The sequence below is a fragment of the Ictalurus punctatus genome, chromosome 18 (genome assembly GCF_001660625.3).
Source record: "Ictalurus punctatus breed USDA103 chromosome 18, Coco_2.0, whole genome shotgun sequence".
Taxonomy (NCBI): domain Eukaryota; kingdom Metazoa; phylum Chordata; class Actinopteri; order Siluriformes; family Ictaluridae; genus Ictalurus; species Ictalurus punctatus.
Genome location: NC_030433.2, coordinates 17,908,899 through 17,933,352, shown reverse-complemented (window position 1 = coordinate 17,933,352; position 24,454 = coordinate 17,908,899). Strand labels below are relative to the sequence as shown.

Sequence of the window (24,454 nt, the reverse complement as noted above, 5' to 3'; positions counted from 1 at the left end):
ATTGTTGTACTGTTTCCAGGGATCTGTCAAGCAATGTGGTGTACTTACTATCGCCACTGAAATGAAGAAACGGCTGGATTAGCATCGGCCAGGCAAGTTAGCTGAACATTTTCTCGATTCATATACCAGTTTCCGTCAAAGCCCTCAATGCTCACCTCCGGCTCATCTGTGCACAAAAGAGACAAAACAGACACATTATCAGAGCATTTATCTATTTAAAAAATATATATGTTAAAGATATAAACCTTGAGAAACATGCGTTTGTGGAGGTACATGGTCTTTTTGTTCCTCAGGGAAATGCAGAATGTCTGCTTACACTGTACTTTGAGAACAACGTTTTCGGTTTGCTGATCGTTATTGTAGGTGGAGATGCAGGTAAGTCGCTGCTCATGTGCTTCTCGACTGGGTGTCAGGATGTAGTCACTGCGCACTGTTATAGTCCCATCAGGGTTCCTGATCTCCTCAGTGTTTGCTTCACCGTCTAACTCAGTGTCCCATGTGATCACAGCAGGGGGCTTCCCGTTGGCTGAGACACATGTTGCTACGGTCATTTTCATATCTTTTGATCCTGCCACTATGGTGGGTGTCGACAGACTCATCTGGACCATCGGTCGAGCTGCGGGATAGAAATTATACAGCGTTTGTCAATTTCACCTGGATACTGTAGGTTTTGTACCTGAGAACTGTTGCTGTAAACTTAAAGACTGTCCTGTACTCATTCCAGGACTCTAATTCAAAATCTGCTCATACTGAACATCCTTTCAACACACTTAGTGCTGTTTGACTTTACGCTTCGACATCTGTATACTGTAATGAATTATAACCCCACTTTCTTTTTGAGCCTGCGTCCTCTCAAGATTTCTTCATGTCATTCATCTCATGTCAACTCAGAGTTTTTCCTTCCCTTTGTCACTTCTGGCTTGCTCATTAGAGATCCAAGTCTACGTTTGGATTTCTATAAATCTACTTTGTGACACTGTATATTGTTGGAAATGCTATATAAATAAAAATTTGATTGAATTGAAGAATTACACACAGCAAATTGATTACTTTTTTTCAACACATGATTGCTGCAAAGTTTCCAGGAAAAAAAACTGTTTCCACTGGAATCTTGGCTCTGTACTCCCCAATAAGGCAAATGGAGCCAAGAAACTGTATGTTGTTCCAAATTTGAACACCACATCTTGAACTCAGTTCACCAGCTCAAACATGTATCCTTGGCTGAACTAAACCATTGGATCTTTACCAAGAAAATGCCAATGTGTTTAGCACACGGGTCTTCCATTAACTCTGATTAAATCTGACTTTACCCTGGTTAGTGGTTGGCATAAAGAAATAATAAGTATTCATTATAATACTTAGGTCCATCTTACCCACCCAAAATAATACAAAATATATAATGGCAATGATCAAGAAAAAGATCTCTTCCCTCCATGACTGATTCAACTGTACCCAGATGCCAAATGTAATTTTAGTGATTTAATTTGTGGTATCTTTCTCATAGTTTCTCATAGAATGTACTTTAACATACCATAAACTGTGAGATTGACCATGCTCTCCCTGTTGCCCGCAGGAAAGGTGGTGTATTCGCAGATGTACGTCGCCTCATCGGACAGTTTCAGGTTATTGAAGACGATAGTCGTGTCTTCCAGTGAGGGTGTTCTTTGGCGAACCGCTGGGTTCTTGAACTTCACCCGGTCTTTAAATACTGGTAGCACAGACACACCCAGAGCTGGATTGGCGATGGCCACATTCTGCTTGGTTCCATTGACAGATTTCTGCCAGGTGACCTGGGAGATCTTCACTGGTGGTTTACTGTTGGCAAAATTACAACGCAGCTCCACCTGAGTGCCCACATAGCCTGACCGGTCACTGTCCGTGTGAACAGTCTGACCACTGGTGCCTGAGAAATAAGATAAAGATGAAAAGAAGATTTGCTACATTCCGACATTCTAACATGTCCAAAAAATGCTTACTTTCACAGGTTTTCACAGGTTTCTTTTTTAAGATCCATTTATTATTAGTCTCAGTTTATGTGGCGCTTCATAAGTTTCATGGTCGAACGTTCAAAGTCATTAATTATATCCTTCTACAGATATGTGATAATATGCTCAATTACTGGCAATACTAACATCATTTTATCCCTCGAATAGCCATTATAATCTTCATATGCAGGACATGGATATCCCTGAGAATCCCATTCATCTGAGAAAGTGTGTCTAAAAATAGTAAGGTTTAAGCGGTCTGGTTGCAGGAAGACACTGAAAGTAAGCTGCAGTAAAGCGTTGACTCTGTGGTTTACGTACAGTATGTGATTGTATTTGTGTTTGTCTTAAAGCCAATGTTGGATAAGAAAAGGATTGCAACATAGTGCCAACCCAACATGCAACTACAAACAAGGCTGTATTGTATTGCAGAAAAGTCTTATGTAACCATTACATTAGATTGCTCTTTCGTTCTTTCTTTCTTTCTTTTTTAATTAAAAATCCTTTTAGAGTTGGAAATATTAAGTCAGTATACTATGCATCATTTCTCTGCCTTAAGGGCTGACAAACTGAACGAAAGCCTTTTTATTTCAATTCAGCATTTCTTTTTTTTGTGACTTGGAGCTTTTGAAGAGTGGAGGTCATCTGTCAAAAAAGATTCTCATCTTATTTTTTCATGAACATACACAAAGAAATAAAGCCAACACTATCATTTCCCAACAATTATATAAGTCAGGGATTTGATGAATGGTGTTAAGACAGATCACAGGATGCAGAAAGTTCCACAACTTCCAGCAACATAATGATCCACATCAGGGTTGCCAGGTCTGCAAGGCAAAACCAGCTCAATGCCTAAACTGAAAATATGCTGTTCCAAATCCTAGACACAGCTTGGAAAGTGCAACATCATGACAATCACTGCCAAATGTATTGTAGTATTAACTATTATACATTACATTTTAAAGCAGTTTTGTAACAGTTTCCCTAAATAGTTCTTTCACCAAGGTCTTGAAATGGTGCCATATTATTACAATTATTGGCAAAAAATATAGCTATGACTCAACCAATTTTCTGACACTCAACACAGAGTACAGTTATAAAATAATTTATATAAATAATGCTGCAAATGAGATCAAGTTAAAGAGTATCGCTGTTTTGTAGAAAAAAAAAATCACAAAGACATGATAAAAACTAATCCATTCATTCAAGTTCTTTCTTTTCTACTCCTCAAAAATAGAAAAGAAGAACAGGTAGAACTCGACACCAATGGACAGATGAGACAGAGTTCTTGTCGCACTATAAAGCTTAAGCATCGGGGAAGAATAGTAATTTCAATTGAATAATTCAAATGTCACTCAAGTAATAGAATTGGGTGACTAGATATCATATAGATGAACATCCTTCAACATCTACATCCAAATAATATCCTTAAATAACTCTCAGGACTATTTGATATCCAGGACAGGCATTTAATAATATTGAATCTCTTGGTGATACAGGGCCTTTTTGAAAAGGAAAAAAAAGAGAGATTAACATGAGGGCTACTAACTAAATGAGCAGTTAAATGATGCAGGCATTTAGAGAGAGAGAGCCTGCCCTACATTAGAGTAGACAGTGTGGGTGCGGGTTTGCCTTAGCAGGGTCGATGGCTATTATTAAGTGAACACAAATTCAGGAAAGAGCTGATGAACATAGACCTGAGTGCATTGGCTACAACAGCAGATTACAGCACTCAATAAGGATATTAAGGTCCAGGCTGACGTCCAATTGCATGGATGAGGACAATCAGCCCTTTGACCTTGGCATGCTGCCGCACTAATACCTGAGACATTACAAACAACTTTATAGTCCATAAACACAATGCAGCTAAACTCAAAGACCAATTATAACATTATACTCGCAAGCCAGAAACTGGCATACTGAAAGCTTCTCTGGATCAGCATCCTGAGTAAACTTTAAAGAACCATTGCCTAATCGTTAGTTTAGTTGGTTTCTTATACATTAAATTTTACCTTTGTTTAGCACCAAAAAACTCTACCTCAAATACATGGGGTAAATCCATCATATCCTTCAGCTATTAACTTCAGCTATAAATCTGACAGCTGTGTAGAAGCAGGCAAAAACAATAAAAAAGGCATTCATATATATTTATAAATTCATACATATATATACACTATACTATAAATCACTTTAAACAATTATGGAAGTAAGTTTGAGATGTATTGTTTATTTGACAGTAGATAATTATATTACAGACATTTAAAAAAAAAAAAAAAAAAAAACCCTCACCTCTCCTCCTGAATTTCCTTGTTTCAGTTGTTTCAAAGACCTTTTACAATGGTGTGGCAATTTAGGCTTTAGCAAAATACTAATCCACATCCATAGAAAATGACATCATGTGGCTACCCCATCTGTGTATGACCTAAGTAGGATCCCCATGGGACATAAAAAGCACACATCTAAGCCACATTTGTCATCTAGTAAGCTACTCAAAAGTCACAGCTAACATATCATTAGGCTACTTATTATAATATATGCTAATGTTAAGAATTCAATATCAATAGCTAATGGTAGCTAGTAATAAACTGAAGAAATTCAATATTATACCTCCAAATAATGAATATTGTTAAGCTTGCAGTTTTTACTCATGTGTTTGTTCTTTGTGGTCAATGGAGCCCAGGAATAGCAAGCTAAACTTGCTCGTTCCTGCTTTACTCCAGGGGTGGCCATGCTACATGCTGGCTGGCACTGGCCACCCTGGGCAGGTATAACCATGTTCAAAATCTTTGTGCCTTTCATGAAATTCAGACATGAATCTCTTTTCTTACAAGTTTCCTCTTGATATACTGAAAGTTTCAAATCTGAAATTTCAATCCCTGTGCCTATGAGCAATGAGTAAGAAAAAAAAAGAGAGAGAACTTATAACATGATCATATATATATATATATATATACATATATATATATATATATATATATATATATATATATATATATATATAGAGAGAGAGAGAGAGAGAGAGAGAGAGAGAGAGAGAGAGAGAGAGAGAGAGAGAGAGAGAGCTGATACTTCTAAGAGTTAAAGGAACTAGCAGTCTGGCCAAAAATGAAATGTACATAACTTTTTACCTCAGAATCAATCAATCAAGACATGTTTGCTTTTTTAACACTGAAGCTACAAGACACATTATGCTAGCAAGAAAAGCAAGTTGATGCAGGCATCCATCTCAAAGGTGATTTGTTTGAATCCACTTGTGCATTTCACAGTTAAATGTCTTTTGAATGATGCTAAACTAGTGCCTTACTTGTTAGCATAATTAGCTTTGTGGCTCCAGTGTAAAAGGAAAAAAGGAAGACCTTGAGCTGCCAAACTTGGCAGATCTCTTGGCTGACAGACCACATTTGGGGTAAAGGGAACATTGTTTAAATTTCCTTTTTGGCCAAACTCTTCTTTTAAGATATGTTGAGATTCAAACAAATATTTTTATGCACAAAGGAACAGTTACTTTAGGCAGGAGCAAATCCATCCTTATAAAGCCTCATGATTGCACACAGCTGAAGCTGGGAGCTGAGCAGGGACAGGAAGGAGGAAAAACACAAGGCAATCCTTCTAACATGGTGCTTTTTTGGTTTAATCTTTGACATTGTAGCAACACCTCCAGGTTATATTTAGCCAGTCAGTATTAATCACTTGTGTACTGCTGTGTGCCTCTACTGTAGCTCATGGCAGCACTGGGTACCCTGATGTCTACATAACCTCTCAGCACACCTCATATTTTATCCCCTTCTCACTGGATGAATATACAGATTCCTGACCACCAAACTGAACCACTTCTGCGTGTTTCGTTTCCTCTGAGAACTCAAAAATCTAACTATACTTTATTCATTGCATATTTGTTCTTTTAGTGGGAACTGAGAGAGCAGGGAGCATTTCTATCTGTTAGTGGATTAAACAATAGCTTAGGCCACCAGAGCAACCACAGGGTCCTGTTAGAATGCAGGATTTAAAAAATGTATATTAGTGCTACAACAGCTAATCGGTAAAATCGTTAATAATCGATTATGAAAATCGTTGTCAAAGAATCCCATTATCAATTAGTTGGTCTGCGCACGGCACGGGGTGCGTTTACTCACTACTTTAGTTCTGTTCTGAAAACACGCACCTGAGAGTAAATACTAAAGTTGTGTCCCAAATGACATACTATACACTTACACTATGCACTATGTACTCTACCATCTAGTGTGTGAATTTTAGAAAGGTAATATCATCTCAAATGAAACACTAGCACGTTTTTTTTTTACTAACCGGAAGTATAAGCCATTTCCCAGTCGATGGAGCATGACGTCAAACGCATGTAATGCAACACCGCTAGCTTTAGCAGGATACCCAGAGTCAACAAAAATAAATTTCTTGTTTACTGTTTATATCAACGCTAACTTTAATACCCAACATGAACTCAGCCAACATCAGGCGAAGGCGTAAGGCAGGGGAGCATTTTATATTAAACACCGTGAAGAAGACTGTAACCTGTAAACTTTATAAAGCAGAGCTTGTGTAGCACAGAAGCACGACAGTGATGCACGAGCACAAACATGTTTATATCCAACATGCTCCACTGTGTGCAAGACACAGGGGAAACTGGTGCGAGTTGCTTAAAAGATTTAGTTTAATTCCAGTTTATTGTCATTGTATGCTGTATTTGCACGCTTGCAGTGTAAATTCTGTTGTTTATTATAATTGGACAAACAGTTGTGTTCATGTAAAGTTTTATAATTTTCTAAGTTTTTAAGAGTGTTTATATTTGTAACATAGTTCCACAGTTTATGGATTTTATTTGAAATAAACGGGAAAATGGTACTGAAAGTTTGCCCCACCCCCAATCCGATTAATCGAGAGAAAATAATAATAATAATCCGAATACTCGATTATGAAAAGAATCGTTAGTTGCAGCCCTACTGTAGAGTTTTGCATGTTCTCTTCGTGTCTGTGTAGGTTTCTTCCGGGAACTAGAAGGTTTCTGTGTAGGTTTCTTCTGGGAACTGGGAACTTCTTCTGGACCCTTCCACCCAGCTACCAAAAATTGCTAAATTTCCCCTAGGTGTGGGTGTGTTTGTACGGTGCTCCATGATGGACTGGCACCCCATCTTGTGTGTATTCCCACCTTTCTTTCTAATATTTCCAGGATAGCCTCTGGATCTACTGTGACCATGACCATGACCATGACAAAGCAGTCACTGAAGATGAATGAGTTATGAAAAAAAAAATTTGCAAAAAAAACAATGCAAGTAAGACTCAGGACATTTCCGCACCCTGCATTTCAAATATAAACACAAATATAATAAAATATAATATAATATAATATAATATAATATAATATAATATAATATAATATAATATAATCTTACAGTTATTCAGAAGCCTTGCCAATAAATTCTACTGCGTATTATCTAAGGCTGCGTCCAAATTTCTCTACTACCCTACTACACATAGATTGATATGGCACAGGAGAAGAACGTTTGAATTCTCAGTATTCACAAAACAGTAGGCGAGAAATACCCAGATGACCTACTGCTTCTGCCTCGACTCTGCAGTATGGAACCACTGGACACTGTGGATACCACGTTATCACAGGACTGGCACAGAAGTGCTGCCAGAATCTGCGCCGCATAGTACTCCCCGATTGTATTCATGCATACCACTTATACTGATTAGTACGTACTGCATCAACGGCCGTGCAGTATGTAGACGCAGCCTAAGTTGTTTATTTCTGTATTGCCTCCATTTTGATCTGAGCCTGTTTTATTTTGTTTGTTTTTTTGTCTTTTGGATTGCCCTCTGATTTTCTGCTATACATCTTGATGGGTTTGTTTGTTTGTTGCTGTTTTTAACCATTTTCCCTGTTTTCCACCTTGATTCTTGGGTTCTGTTTATATTTTGAAATTGAAACTGAAATTAAACGTCTGCACATGGATCCCCTTTCTGCCTCTGGATCCCCATTGTTGCACTGTGGCAAATTAGTGTTTTTCTGCTTAATTTAATACAGCGCCTAGACACAAGCTGTTAGACGGAAATGGCAGATGCCTTTAAAAATGAAAGTCCACTGCTGAAAGATCTGTAATCTAAAAGTAATAAAAAAGTTTGATGGAGAAGCACACCACACCTGTGACCCACTCTGTCCCTGCTCACAACCCATTAAAGACAACCACTGGTCTGTAACGTGTAATAACACAGACAAAATAACTGTGTGAGACTCATGCACTCATGCTCACCCACTGAGCCAACATTTCAACACTGATAAAAGTGTTAGAATCTCTCCTTGACTCTAAAGTTTATGATTACTGTTGAATTTGTATTTTAAGAAAAACATCCATTTTGTACTGTCAACACATTTAAGACGCCTCGGTTGACCGAAATGTGTCTCTTATCAACCAGAGGTGCCTTCAGTGTCTGGGTCTAAGGATGCAAATTGTGTTCTTAAAAATGTTCATGGCTTTCGTGTTTTAGGTTTACTTGAGGTTCAGTGTGACCTCTTTAGTCATTTAGTTAGTCAGCAATGAGGCAACTATTGTCCTATTACAATGCAAATAATATGGTCCTAGATGTATGATTATTGTTGAATGGATGGTAGTAGATATGGTTTATTTGTGTAATTTAAGAGAGTCCCTTTTTTCTCAGCCTGGTATGCTGTCTGGTTCACATAATATTCCCTACTGAATTTCCAGTACATTTTTATTCCCTATATATTCTCCTTCTACCATTATGCTCTTTTATTGGCCTTTTCTTTCTTTTATCATAAAAATGCGTTGATGGTCAAGTGCTATTAGACTGATTTAATATTTCATTATCCAAGAACCCTTATAAACATGAATATTATTAGATAATAAATTATTATGATTGAAAACTATGAACCAGTTCCATAATGTTTCACAATTCCATGTGAAAACATTTTAGAAAAATAAAACCCTGAACTAATTTTCAAGAGGAAGCAATATATTTGCCAGATGTTTTGTCTTGATGGTCTAGCAGGGTCTAGGCAAGACCGCTTTGCAAGACGGATGTCAAGGTCCTGAGGACATGGGCTAATAAGAAGTGAAGGCTGTCTCGGAAGCAGGAGTGGTCTCTGTCCGAACCGCTCAGTTTATCTTTTATGTCAAGCATAAAGACACGCAGCTCTCTACATTTTAGGACCAGTCCAGATAAACACTGGACGTATTATATAATAAGAGAAAATGACATGAACACAGCACGACTATCATGTCCCAAATTACAGGTGATAATGCATTGCACCACTGCAAATCGTATTCAGTGTTAAAAATGGACTATAAAGTAAAAATAATGATAAAAACCTGTTCCTATTAATCAAAGCTGATAATAATATGACTTTGTGACTGAGGAGATCCTAGAGATTGAACAGATAATGTTAATAATAAACAGAATGTTGATAATAAACAGAAACAAATGCAGATGCTAATAAGAGGATTCCAATTCTTGACAGAAAAAGCTTGCCAGAAAGGTTAATCCTACATCTGGTTGAAACCTGAGGTGTGCGTGATCCTGAGCATTGAGTCTTGAGGTGTGCGTTGAGACTAGGATCCGCAGGACTCCACAAAATGTCATGAGAGCAGGAGTGATCAGATACGAAGCTTGCGAGACAAACAGTGCCCACAAATGTTTTACATGAGTGCACAGTGCTGCATGATGCATTTACAGCATCCTTAGTAATTGCCTGGTCAGGGTGGCAGTGGTTTCAATTAGGCTTCTAGTTTGTATATATTGGGGAAATAGGACCAACTACATTGCTTAGGAAATACAGTCCGGCTCACATCTCTAGATAAGACTAGTTTGGCACTGGAGTGATGTAGCCGAGGTTGAGGAATTGTCAGAGTGAGAATTCTCACATCATGCTGTCAATGCTGGCATTTCTTCTTCTGGGCTTTTGTGGGTTGGGTTTATTTTTTTTTTGTGCTTCCAGGAGCATAGTGGTAGGGTTTGTATTTCATTAATAACAAACAACAAGCTACCACTATACACCCATTTTGGGTTTAAATCGGAGTACTGATACAGATACAGGTACAGATATTGGCATTGAGTTACACCCTTACATACTTGTATCTTCTTTCATGCTAGCTCAGCAGTTCAAGTTGTGAACCCATTGACAGAAAGTTTAGTTCAAATCCCTGTTCTGAGAAAAAAGCCACTGTTGGGCCCCTGAGCAAGATCCTTAACTGCGCTGTGCTTGGATTGGAATCTCCCCCACTTGGAAGCTGTCTGCCAGATGAATAAATGAAAATGTGATAAATGTTCGGAGTAAAGCAAAGTTGGCAGTGTTAACCAAAACCCCCTCTATTACATTGTACAGTGGCTATTTTGAATCTGAAGTTGATCAAATCAGTGGCAGCAGGAGATGACAGGCAAACTTTTATTGCTAGAGGATCCTCAAACCTCTGTGGTGTGTTTCTGTCTCACGTCTCTGCCTCATCATCTTGTTGTGACATGCCATAGCGTGTATGTCAGTTGGATAACACATTCTTTCCAAGTTAACTATGTATATTTATATCATTATATAATTGCTGTGGAAATTTCAACTGCGTTTGATCAGAAGATATGGATTCCTTTTCTGTAACAGCGGCTCGGACAATAGTGAAGGCTGTAATTCTAATCACAGGCTTATATTAATGTGCTAATTTTAATAACATTGTTGTTTCTATAGTAACAGCTAATTCCCATGGACTATGGTGGGCATGTGACGGTGAAGTTTTCTGTAAGAAAACCTTTTTTGTAAGGAGTCTTCAATTTCGGTGTAAGTTCCACCTGTAAGTTTAAGTTTGTGAGGGGTTTGTGCTTTTAGGATTTCTCTGTAACATGTCAAGTTGCGTCTTTGACTTATTAACTTCACAAGAGAGATAAATGAGAAGCTGGTGAGGAAACCAATGTTCAGAGCTGTGAATACAGGAACGATCTTGTTTCGTGGACATGTCACAACATTAAAAGTTTATGACATTGGATCAGTAGATCAGAAGGCCGTGAGTTAAAAATCCCAGCACTGCCAAGCTGCCACTGCTGGGCCCTTGAGCAACCCTTAACCCTCAACTTCTCAGTTGTACAAAAAAAAGGGAGAAATGTAAGTCATTCTGGATAAGGGCATCTGCCAAATGCCGTAAATGTAACTATAAAAGGAAAAAAATGGTGTGTTCTTCAGTAAACAACAAAAAAACTTGTTAGCGTTGATGAATTGCTGTGCTGTAAGAGGAATAAAACATATCAGGACATGATGGTATTGACACATAATGGATTAAGTTCAGGGCAGTACCAGTAATTCCACTTCATGTCAGTGAATATTTTCCTATAAAAGTATACCCATCATTTTTTATTCGTTCACTCCTTACTCATGACTCAGAAGTCTCTGAGCTCTGAGTCAACAGAATAGATTAATCAAAATCCAATGCCACTGGCACTGTATTCATTGTACTGCTCATGCAGGTCCTTTTTCATGGAAGAAAATCTCAGTAATATTTTATTTTTTTAAAAATATAGACTTTGGGAACTGATTATTGGATTATTATTCTGTCTTACTGGAGGTCTTTAAAAAGTTTTAAATGAGTCAAGGACTATTCATTCCTGTTAAAGCTGCTTTGCTCTCGTTAAAATCTCTGGACCCGTAAGCACATGGGTCCAAATGTACAATTCGTACTCTCATAAGTACACACCTTTCATATTACTTTCACCATAGTTTCTGAATAATGATAATAATGAGTCTTTATTGGTCACATATACAGTAGAGCACAGTGAAATTGTTTTCTTCACATACCCCAGCCTGTCAGGAAGCTGGGGTCAGAGCACAGGAACACCCTGGAGCAGAGAGGGTTAAGGACCTTCCTCAAGGGCCCAACAGTGGCAGCTTGGCAATGCTGGGGCTTGAACCCCCGCCATACCGATCAGTAACCCAGAGCCTTAACCACTAAACCACCTCTGTCCTCTGCACCGAATAACGTGCATTAAGAGGAATAACTGAAAAATATCAAATTGACACAATTTTCCCCAAATCCCAAATGTAATTAATGTGTTTGCTTCTTAGTTTTGCACTACATATATGATGCCTTTATATTTAGGCGGTTGTGTGTCTGTTTTTGTGAATTCAAACAACTCTGCCTTTTGTTGTCTCCTGTAATATGATACTAAAACGTGTTGACGAGAAAAGTGATTCTAGTTGTCCAAGATGGCTGCAAGCCGTCTGCAATATCACAGCGCTCAGCTACACAGTGAAACTGTCTTCATGTTTATAGATTACAGTAAGTCACACTGTGTCCTAAACCACATCAGTAAGACTGCGTGAAGGCTGCTTTACACTGCGCAATAACAGCCGCCTTCGAAGTTTATTGTGCGTCACATTGTAGGACATGATCCTTCTCAGATTCTGTGGCAGACTGTGTGATATCAGCAGGGTTGGGAGGGTTACTTTAAAAATGTGTTCCGTTACAGTTACAAAATACTTCACAAAAATGTCATCAGTAATGTAATCCAAGTATCACAATATGAATGCAATGTAATCTGGATTATTTCTGGATTACTTCAAGGTTGCATATGTACAGTTGCAATCAAAATGATTCAATCCCCATTGAAAATCAGGTTTATTGTCAAAATTTACAGACTTTCAACTGTTTGCAATGAACAAATCAAACAAAAGCAATTGAAATAGTTCAGCACAACACAACGAATGCTTCGAGTGGTTTCCCCAAAATTCAACTGAAAATGCAACTGTGCAAACACAGGATGAGGGTTCACTGTATGGTTTCATGAGGATAAACTTTATGTAAATCATATGCTTTGGCCTTCACACTCAGCAGATCTCATTCCAGTTGAACATGTGGAAAATTCTGGAGTGGTGTGTTAGGCAGCGCTCTACCATCAACCTCATCAAAACACAGATATGTGTTCAACACACATGTCTTTCAGAAGAATGGTGTTCAACACTCCAGTAGAGTTCAATGTGTAGAACTGATGCTAAGGTGCATTAAAGCTGATCTAGTAGCTTGTGGTGTTCCAACACCTTACCACGGTATTTTATGTTGGGTTTTTCCTATAATGTGTCACCCATCTATAGATATTTAATGTGTTAATATTTAATGTATTACTTCTAATATATGCTACCTAGATTAAATTTGTTGCTCTATTGCAAAGCTAAAGAAGAAAACTTCAGATATTAAATTTAAAAGATATTATATTTCATTTCTAGCCATTCCTTTATATAAGCTAAGAACAAATTAGACAAATTTACTAGGACAGGAACAATGTGTTACTTCTGTATGGAGAATAATGTGCCAAGAATCTCTTCTCATCGCTGGTAAGTACAAAAAATATGATCCAGATGGACTTTTTCTGCTTCTGATTAAGAAAATCCCCGTTGGGGTTTAAACAAGATCAAATGCTAGCACTCTGAACTGTATATATTTCTTACATTGAAGAGTCACGAGGGGTTGGATGAAGCAGAACTTATGGTGCAACAATAATTATAGATATATGATACAGAGTGATGGATTTGGCAAACGGCTCAGCATGAGTCAATTCATTTTTCAGACTTCAGATTTCACTTTTGTGCGCTGTGTATAGATTAACGTGGAAAACATCTCCATAGATTTAGGGTCAGTGCAAGTTCGCGAAATGTAGCGAGCAAACCGAAAGCCAGGGCATTCAACCCACATTCCTTTTTAGCCACTCGGGAACGTGATATGTTTATTCTGCAAGCAGCGGCTGATCAGGCTGAAAAAAAAAAAAAAAAACGTCATCTGATATCATCCATGTCCTGGAGCCTTCAATGTTTTTGTATCAGCTGGATATCAGAGCCGTTACAACAGTGTCAGAAACAAAAAGGAAGGATGTGTGCTTGAGGCTATTGTTTAACCTACTCAATATAGCAGGTTTTTTCCCATGCTAGTAAAAACGTAAATCCTATTAATGTATTTTATTTACACAGTGTACGTCAGTGGCATAGCCTGGAATTAAATTGAGGGAAGGCTGAGGAATTATGCTAAATGAAATCCCTGTAGGATTAAATTGATAAGCATGACATGCTCATGGATTTTGGGCAATGCCACCCAACCAATCTTGTCATATTACAATAATATTCATCCAAATAGGCCTCGGAAGTGAAATACATCTATGACAGTTCGATTGAAATTGATTAAAATAACATGCAGGTAATAGGATGTTATAGAAATGACATCTTATCTCAGTTCTATGCTGTTTTATTTTCTCCTCCTGAAGTAAACCTCAGGTACTTTATCAGATTCAGGACTTTAACTAGCTGCTAGTTAGTAGCATGATGCATGATTCTGATTGGTTCATTCTGGTTCTCTTTATAAATTGTGATTTAAAAAATTTAAAGGGAAGTGTTTGTTTGACATCATCTTTAAATATGGTGGAGCTATAATGAAGACTTATTTGAGCGATGATGCATATTATTACAGTGTAATTACTGTGCAAAAGAATGTTATTTGACATGCATATAATCAGCTGTGGGGGCACGGTGGCTTAGTGGTTCAAATCCCGCCTCTGCACTGTGTGCATGGAGCATGCATGTTCTCCCCTTACTTCGGGGGCTTCCTCAAGGTACTCTGGGTTTCCTCCCATAGTCCAGAGACATGCACTGTAGGCTGATTGGTATTTCCAAATTGTCCATAGTTTGAGAATGTATGCAATTGTGCCTTGTGATGAGTTAGCACCCTGTCCAGGATGTCCCCGCCTTGTGCCACGAGTTCCCTGGGATAGGCTCCAGGTTCCCCCGTGACCCTGTGTAGGATAAGAGTTATGGATGAATGGATGGATGGATAATCAGCTGTGTTGTATGTTTGTTATGTTAACCCACAAATACCCGTAGCTACAGTACATCTTACTCGGACTTGTACGAGGATGTGTAGAAGATTTATAAATTGTTGGAGCAATTTGATTAAGGTTAAAATGATCAGGAATGTGTTTCAGAGATACCATGTCAACTTCACCTGATCATCTGAACTGTGTTTAAGAACAGTATTACTCAGGGCATGTTTGGTATCATTTTTATCCATGTTTCATGGTGAACGATGTGGTGATATCATAAATATCATATAGGTTTAGGAAACAACCTTTACAATATATCTTGCAATGTATGTGCAATCTTTCTCCACACACACACACACACCCTGGTGACATTCTTCCCACCGACTCATTCTCAGGAACTTAATTAACCTATAATTGCTAAGCAGCTGGGTTCCATCCTGCCATAAAAAACATTGGTTCATTCCCATTTGGTCTCTTGGTCACTATACAGTTCAAAGAGGCTCAGGGGTATAAAAGAAAGGGGCTTGTAATATAGAATTGCCTGGTACCATCAAGGAAGGGGTTTATAACATCAGAGGCTGCCTTTTGTGCCATTAGTGCTATTACCAGCACACATCCTATGTCAGACGTTGGTCAACATTTGCCTCTATTCTATGTATATCTTCTTTTGTGATTTTGTTTAATAAAATCATTTGTTATTGCTATCATTAAATATTCAGTGGTTCTTCAGTAAGAAAGTATGTTGCATTAAAAGTGCATGACTGTCTTTATATGGTTATTAGAAATACTTTCCTAAGCTAAAGTTGTCGTATGTTAGACACGTTAAAATCGACCTCTGACAAGTTAACGTAAAAGGCTAATGCTAGCAAGTTTAAATTAAACCTCTGACAAGTAAATAGGAAAGGCCTAGGCTTGCACGTTGATAAACCTCTGAGCTAACAAGAATAATTGTTTATCTTAGGATATATATATAGTAAAAGCCTCTGGCGTAGGAAGGTTATTTTAATGAACGTTTAGCATGAAACTGATAAATCAGAACACTGAGATCAGTGTATCAGAAATAATCAGAACACTGAGATATTGTACTTCCAAAACTAACTTGGAGATAATCTTCTGGAGTCAGATAATTAATTAAATGGAGTCAGATATATAAATAATAAATTGAAATACGTGTTCAACCTTCGGCTGCACCTATTTCCGTCTTTGGTCATAGGAGAGCAGTGGGCTAAATAATTAATCCTTAATATTTTAGCCCTACAAATGCTAGCCACTTTGACCTAAATATATACATATATATATATATATATATATATATATATATATATATATATATATATATATATATATATATATATATATATATAATAAAAAAATATTATCTATTAATATTTCAGCATGCATTGTGAAGATTATGTCCAAAGTTCCTACTGATATGTGAACATCCTATGGAAAATGGCAGAATTCTGGACACCAAGAAAAAGTCCAAGTAGCATCATCACCTTCATTGCAGTAAAGCTGGGTGACTTCCAGTGCAGGCTAAAGACAGTTCCATTTATTTGAAAGCAGATATGGAGCCTTGTCGCAGCATGAAGTGTCAAAACCACCACACTCGGGTGGTTATACAGAAACACGAGGTGTCCAGAGCACAATGTGCTCAGACATTTCACTTCACAAGGCATTTCACTTCACTTCAATATATATTTATATCTATATACACACACCATCTTAATTATTCTGTCAGTCAGAGGTAATGGAGCTTAGGATTAAACCCTGATGCCACATCAAAATAAACCTGCAGCTTCTACAGCACTGGGTTTGATTCTTGACACATAGTACCTAAATATTTCTCAGGTAGGACAATGGCACTCTAGACTCTTTCTTGTTTAACAACAATTAAACAAGCTTACCTTCATAGTCCACATTAAACACAGCACATAATATACATAAAAATATCTCAGAGGTCACATAAAATAATATTGTGGTTATTAAGGCAAAGAAAGAGAATGCCATATTTAGCAACTGAGTCATGTTTAGGTGGACTGAAGGCCTACAAAGGTCATCATCCCCTCATATTGTATTCACATTCCCCTGGGTTTAGTAAACAAAATCCGGAAAAGGTATCATGCCATAGTATGACCTTGCTCGTGTTTTCCTTGCTTACACATCAGCATGGTCTGATAATTCAGAATGAGAATCAGTAAAGCAAAAACTGATGCAGGACATCACTATTTTTGGGGCTATTTTATTAGTGTAGTTAAGTACTGGTAAACTTCAATTAACAGCCATACACAGGGTACAAATTACAGTTCCAGCTTCAATGCTGTTTTACCCTACATTGTTAGGTGTGAAAATAAATGAATAAATGTGCAGAATAATATATATGCGTACCATATTACACTGTTAAACGGCATACCGTTTCATAAAATGCACTCATGTGGACGACCTGCTGGCTGACATACAGCTCAGCTGAAATTGTTGATTCTGGAACAGACAGCGCACAGCGTGGAAGCTTATGTCTGTCAATAAAGCCCTCTTTATACAGTCCCCTCTGAAACTATTGGAATGGCAAGACCAATTCGTTTGATTGTGATATACACCAAAGCCATTTGGGTTTGAGAGAGTTTAGGATTTCAGCTTTTATTTCCTGGTATTTACATCTAAATGTAAATACATAAAACATAGAACCTTTTGTATCAGACCACTCAAATGTTAAGTGAGCAAAAGTATAGGAACAGATAAGTCTTGAAGTCAATTAAAATAAATAACACTTAATATTTGGTTGCATATTGTTTGCTTGCAGTAACTGCATCAAGCCTGAGATTCATTGACATGGTCAGATTGGTTTCTTCTTTTGTGATGAGTTTTCCAGGCCTTTAACCCCGGCCTCTTTCAGATGTCTGTTTGTTTCAGGTTGCCCAGGGGGTGTCTCTCTTCAGTCTCCTCTTCAGGAGGTGAAATGCTGCTCAATTGCATTAAGGTTTGGTGATTGACTTGGCCAGTCTAAACCTTACAATTTTCCCCCCTGATAGAGTCCTTTGTTGAGTTGGGAGAGTCTTTTGGATCATTGTCTCGCTGTGTGATAAAGTTCCTCCTGATTCATTTGGATGCATTTCTCTGTAAATGTTCCTGTAAACTTCTGAATTCATTCTGCTGCCACCATCATGAGTTCAATCATCAATAAAGATTAGTGAGCCTGTTCCAGCCATGCAAGCCCAAGCCATGACACTACCTCCACCAAGTTTCACAGATGAGCTTGTATGTTTTGGATCATGAGCAGATACATTCTTTCTACACACTTTGGCCTTTCCAAAGATGGAGGTTTCCTCTTTCCTTTGGTTGAGGTTAATCTTGGTCCCAGATTTGCATCTTGTGGTATCGCCTCTAAATTTCTGCTATGGAGGTCTTCTTTGAGCAGTGTATTGTGATACCTTCACCCCTGCACTTTGAAGGTTGTTGGTGATGTCACTGGCTGTTGTTTTGGGGCTTTTCTTCACAGCTATGAATTGGAATTGCCATTCCAATAGTTTCAGAGGGGACTGTAGCTCTTTCACTCTTTCATACAGAGCTGATCACAATGGAATGATAAAGCACTATGCCACAGTGCAAAGACTTTATTTATTTGTTTAGATAGGTAGGTGAGTGGGTGGAGTGATAGATAGATAGATAGATAGATAGACAGATAGATAGATAGATAGATAGATAGATAGATAGATAGATAGATAGATAGATAGATGGATGGGTGGATTGATGGATGTAGGTAAATAGGTAGGTAGGTAGATAGATAGATAGACAGACAGACAGACAGACAGATAGACAGATGGGTGCACTTTATTTATCCCCAAGGGGAAATTTGGAGGAAACTAAAATTTTATTTAGCTATACTGGACAACAGAAATAAAAGTTAGCAATAGGTGGGATTGTTCAGAATTCATATAATCCTGTGATTTGCCTTCTGTGTTCTATTGTCAGTGCTGATATTACTGAAAATTAATCGACACATTCTGACTATTCAGAATTGAGAATTCAACATTGTGGTATAAAAATTTGAAATAATAATGGAAGAAATAATATAATATCTATATATAATATATAATAGTAATAATATCTGAGCAGCAAGATATTAGATTATATTATCTGTAATTATTCCGCAGTCATACTACGCTTTAAGCATGCATATTTTTGTCAGATGCCGCTGTGAATATGGGCGGGAACAGTATATGACATCATCATACTTCAGGGCACTGAAGTTTTCATATGTAATTATGTCTTACAGCAGTAAAATGACAGACAATATTTGAAGCAATTAAAAAAGTATTTTATCTTTCCATCTGTTAAATATACAATCTCTTCCTATTTTCAACAACACCAACAACCAGGCAGACTCTTTTTTTAAGTTGTTTTTATAATCTTTCAAAGCTGTGCTGTAAAGTACAGGATAGCTCAATACCGCTAAAATTAGCGCTTCCATTTTTTTATTTAAATTGATTTTTTACTAAAAAGGTCACACAGTGACTTTGCGATCATCTATTAGGCACACGTCTTCACGTGATACGATTACGCAGGTCAGAGTTCACCAAATTTTAACTTTCATCACGCAGCGTAGTGTGAAAGCATGAGCTTCCGTTTCCGGACTGCCATGAATGGAAGTCAATGTAGCGCTAAAGTCTAGTGTGACCGCCGCTTTATCCTGAGATTGTTATTGTTTTTCTAATTACAGTTGAGCTCTGTTACAGAAGGCAGCTTTAAGCCAGACATAATACTTAATACAACGTGCCAGGAAGCTGTAGGAGTTGCTATCTCACTGAGTAATACTCTTAGACAGGGTTAGTCACACTTGACAGTGTTACTGTCATTGCATGCCATGACATCCCTCCAATCTATGATTTTATCTGGACCGAAGCTGTCTACATAACACGAGGAAGGATAGATGGATGGATTTTGCTCCGAAGACTCTTTCCAGTCTGTGATTAAAAAAAAAAAAACATCATCATTGGATGTTTGTAATCTAGCACTCCCAAGCTCGCAGTGCTTGGGGGGCCGGTTGGTTGTTGCGGCGCTCTGTGATTACCCTGTCTTCATAATCGCTGTTCCTCATCACTTTAGCTCAGACTGCCATATGCATGTTGTAGCTTATCAGTAGTATGACCCCTGTTCAAGTCCAGGTCTTTCCTACACGGCCTGTGACCTGCTGCATTGTATCTGTGCGGAGAAGTCGTACAGTATCGCCATGGCAACAGTCCAGCGTGTAACAGATGGTCAGAGCGTGCTCGGTAGAGGCTAAAGAGGGATTGATGAGACCCAGAGGGTGAAAAGTGGGTCAGGATTATCCTCTGTACAGTCAGATGATGCTGGACACCAGAAATAAACACATACACACAAATTCCCTGTGAAGCAAGGATGTGCAGGATGTGCATTTGAGTATATTGAGAGGATTATCTGCCAGGCTTTCATATAACTGTAAAAAGAGTGCTTTTCCTCTCTGACATTAAGCCCTGAGCCTGTTGCATAATTCATAAAAATAATCAAAATTAGTTCGCATATATTATAATAATTTCCAAGGGGCTGGTGTTGAAATATACCTTTATCTGTGTGCATAAATATAGAAAAAAACACATATAACCTAATTCTTCAGTGTAAATAGTACACATTTATGTAACTATTCAGTTTTTAGAACATCAGAATGTCCCATTACACTGCACTAAGGTCTGGAATTTTCAGTGTGTTGTTTTAGTGTCGATAATATACCTGTATTAATAAGAAATTTACTCATTAACAGAGGTGCCATTAGTTAAAAAACATTAAATGCACTTTACAAGATACAAGAACTATTTCCTTTCACTTCATCTGAATTCTTTAAGTGACAGGATAACACACCCCTGTCTGCTAAAATTGCAGGCTTTTGTAATGTAAAAAAAAAAAAAAAAAAAAAGAACTATTGGGGCATGTGACTGTGTTCGGAATGAACCAATCACATTCAAACGTTATTCAAAATGTTCAAAAGTATGTTATTATCATACATCTGTCATCAGTGAAGTGATTCCGATTAACCCCAAATAAAGATCAACCGTTTCTCTAGGATTTTCTTGACATCTTGATTTCATTCGACTATTGAAGCCACGGTCCGCATAGAGCTTACAAAGCATGCACAGAATCTCAAAAAGTATTGATCAGGAGAGGGGTTCTAAAACAGTAGATGGCTACCATGGAAAACAGTTCAGGCCATCATCACCAACGAGTGGTGAAAATGGGGCACCACAGGGACATTACCAAGAACAGGATGTGAGAATGGCATAAATACAGACCTAGATAATTAAGTGTTAAAAACATGATAATATGGATGCAACATATTGATATTGTGTGTTTGTATTGGACCAGTGATAACCAACCTTGGTGTCAGGTTTGAAGAATTTTAGCCACTGAAGTAATACCTCTACATCACAGTGATATGGTGACTAGCACAATGCAGATCTTGCATATAAACACAAAATGTCTTCAAGTTTGTCTTCATAGTCTGCGTAATTCTACCCTATCTTCGCTGTTTTAAAGCTGGAAATTCAACAAAGTTAAGCCCCTTCCTTCAGTTTTCTCTGAAAGCCACACCCCATGAAAACACATTCAGACACATTGTATAGGCTAGAACACCTTAATGTTACAGGCAGAGCTTTCTGAATTGACAGACAATACGATTGACATGTAAGTAAAGACGCCTCCTTGTCTTGGTTGGCTGTAGTGCTTCTTCCCCAAAGAGCACAGGACACCGCAGCTCAAACCCAGGACTATCCTGGCATATGTCAATTTCCCATCACATGACTCTTACCATTAAAGTAGGAGGAAGTTTTTTTTGTTGAGGTTATTGGATGGTGAGGTTACCGGGCATTTTTCATTTCACATTTAATGCACTGCATTTCTCTCTCAAGCCGACTAGCATGAGACACAGTGAGTTTGTTTTAATGGAAACGCGCACACAAATCATAAATACTATTACAATACTTTAGTGATGCAGCTCAGAAAACTTAAAGCTGAAGCTTTACCTCTGACTTTTACAAAGCACTGACACTGGAGACTCCATCCATCCATCCATCCTTCCATCCATCCATCCATTTTCTGTAACACTTATCCTACACAGGGTCGCAGGGGAGCCTGAAATTTATCCCAGGGAACTCGGGGCACAAGGTGGGGGAGACCCTGGATGGAGTGCCAACAAAATGGCAGAGCACATTTGCACACACATTCACACACTTCAGACAATTTGGGAATGATGATCAGCTTACTGAGCATGTCTTTGGACTGGGGGAGGAAACCGGAGTACCCGGAGGAAACATGCAAACTCCATGCACACAGGGCACAGGTGGGGTTTGAACCCCCAACCCCGGAGGTGTGATGCATACGAGACTCCTTCTATAAATGTTAAATAAAGCTTCACCATATAAAAAAATACACTTTTTTTTGTTTTTAAAAAACAATATATGTTTTGATCTGTTTATTATTAAGTTTCACTTATCATTATTATTAGCAAGTCCCTGTGAATTAGCTGTTACTATAGAAATAATAATAATGATGATGTATTAGAACAAGTGCATTAATATAAAGCTGTGATTTGCCTTATAGCCAGACCTACGTTCAGAGTTGCTGTTAGAGAAAATTAATCAATATAGAAATTAATATTTTAAACAATTAGGAAATGAACCTTCAAGAATTCAACAGGATTCTGGTGTAATAAAAATGAGTTTATAGTTTGGTATGTCAGGAATACAGTATGTAATAAAGTAGTAATAATCTGAAGGACTGTAGCATCGCCACTGTCACATAGCCATTTTTAGGAGATCGGCTCGTAAACCCCTAAAACCCCTAAACAAAACGTGACACTAGCAAGAACCCTGAGAGTCAGAATACTGCCAGTACTGATATACTGAAATACCATTACAGTGTTCCATATAAATAAATCCTGACATCATCTATCTCTATCGTTCTGCATCCCTAAGATGAATCTTTCTTAGATTTCCTGAAATGTTCCCTTGGGAACATGGCTTGCTTATTTTAAGTCTCGTTAGTATGATTTAGAGAAGATGGAATGGAATGGAATCTTATGGGACTGGGAAGGAGCAGAGGCCTGTAAACTACAGCATGACTCGATGAGGGAAGTAAAACAAACACGTCATCATTTAATCCAAGACAAAGAGAAGAAATAATGAGCTGATTATCTCAGTGCAGGGGGAACAATTTTACTTTTTGATTCATTTGCTTCTTCTGAACTTTTAGAATTTTGTCATTAGAATTGGGAAAGCAGCATAGGTGTGAATTATTAATTCACTGAGGATTTAATTACATTTTTTTTTTCATTTTTATAAGCCAAGACAAGCCTTGTCAAAATTATGAGTCACCTGCAAACCTGCTATAAGTAATTACATTTTCACACTTGGGGCTCATTCATCAGCATAAGCATTTACATACATAATGTATTTGCTTCTAGCATGCATTACCCTTCAGTGAGGATTTGTGGCTTAAAAACACAGCTCTTGATGAGAATAATATCTCAGATGCATAAAGAAACACTCAACTATTGTATGTCAAGCAAACAAACACAAAACTCTGTTATGCTAATTAGACATACATTAGTAAAGCTAACATTAACGTTATGCTTTTAGATATAAGTGATGTGCTGTGTTGTGTTGGAAGACACTCATACTGGAGAATTGACTTCCACAAGGGCAGTGCATTAAAGGATATGCTGCAGTGTGATATACTGGGAGAAACACACTGGTTATACAATATATAAGTGGCATATAAATCATTGAAATGTAGTCTGTGTATATAGTATCATATATAAAATCATCATAATAAACATAAAACACACTGTTACAAACTACTGACACTGGAGACTCCTTCCATCCATCTATCCATACCACTTATCCTATGGAGGATTTCAGGGGAGAATATCCCAGGTAACCTGGGGCACAAGGTTATCCATCACAGGTGACAATCACACACATATTCACACACTATGGATATTTTGGAAATACCAATCCGCCTACAGCGCATGTCTTTGGACTGGGGGAGGAAACCGGAGTACCCAGAGGAAGCCCCTGAAGCGCAGGGAGAAGATTCAAGCTCCACGAACAGAGGGCAGAGGCGGAATTCGAACCCCCAACCCTAGAGGTGCAAGGCAAACATGCTAACCACTGTGCCCCCAACTCCTTCCATAAATTTTAAATAAACATCACCTTCTCAGAATGATTCATAATAAATGTTCTGTTTTTTTGTTGTTGTTTGTTTGTTTTTGTTAAATAACAACACATTTTGAAATGTGTTCATCACTGGGCTTAGATTATGTTGAGCGTCCACCGTACACGTCCCTGTGATTGAGTTGTTACCATAGAAACGATAAAGTATTAGAATGCGAACAATAATGGAGTAAAAACATGTGATTTGCAGCCGGAGCTACTCTCAAAGCTGCTGCTATAGAACATGAAGCAACACCTTCTGACAGGTTGATGCATGCAACAGGATCTACTGTTGATTTCGTTCGAAGGTAATACATCTTTTTACTTTTTGTGAATGTTAAGACAGAATTGAGAGAGAGAGAGAGAGAGAGAGAGAGAGAGAGAGAGAGAGAGAGAGAGAGCAAAACGGATGGAACTTATATGCATCTGCAGTAG

The 24,454-nt window shown here is 37.9% G+C and overlaps 1 protein-coding gene across 3 annotated transcripts in view; it reads right to left on the bottom strand.

Annotated features, from left to right (window-relative positions):
• Positions 1-24,454, bottom strand: part of nectin1a (nectin cell adhesion molecule 1a) — a 42,788-nt gene that overhangs the window by 17,505 nt on the left and 829 nt on the right. For all 3 annotated transcript variants that reach the window (XM_017493241.3, XM_053687835.1, XM_017493240.3), the window contains exons 2-4: positions 1,532-1,903; positions 317-616; positions 49-166 (exon numbers count right to left, since the gene is read on the bottom strand). In XM_017493241.3, coding sequence (XP_017348730.1) covers positions 49-166; positions 317-616; positions 1,532-1,903 — 790 coding nt within the window. The remainder of the gene's footprint in view (positions 1-48; positions 167-316; positions 617-1,531; positions 1,904-24,454) is intronic.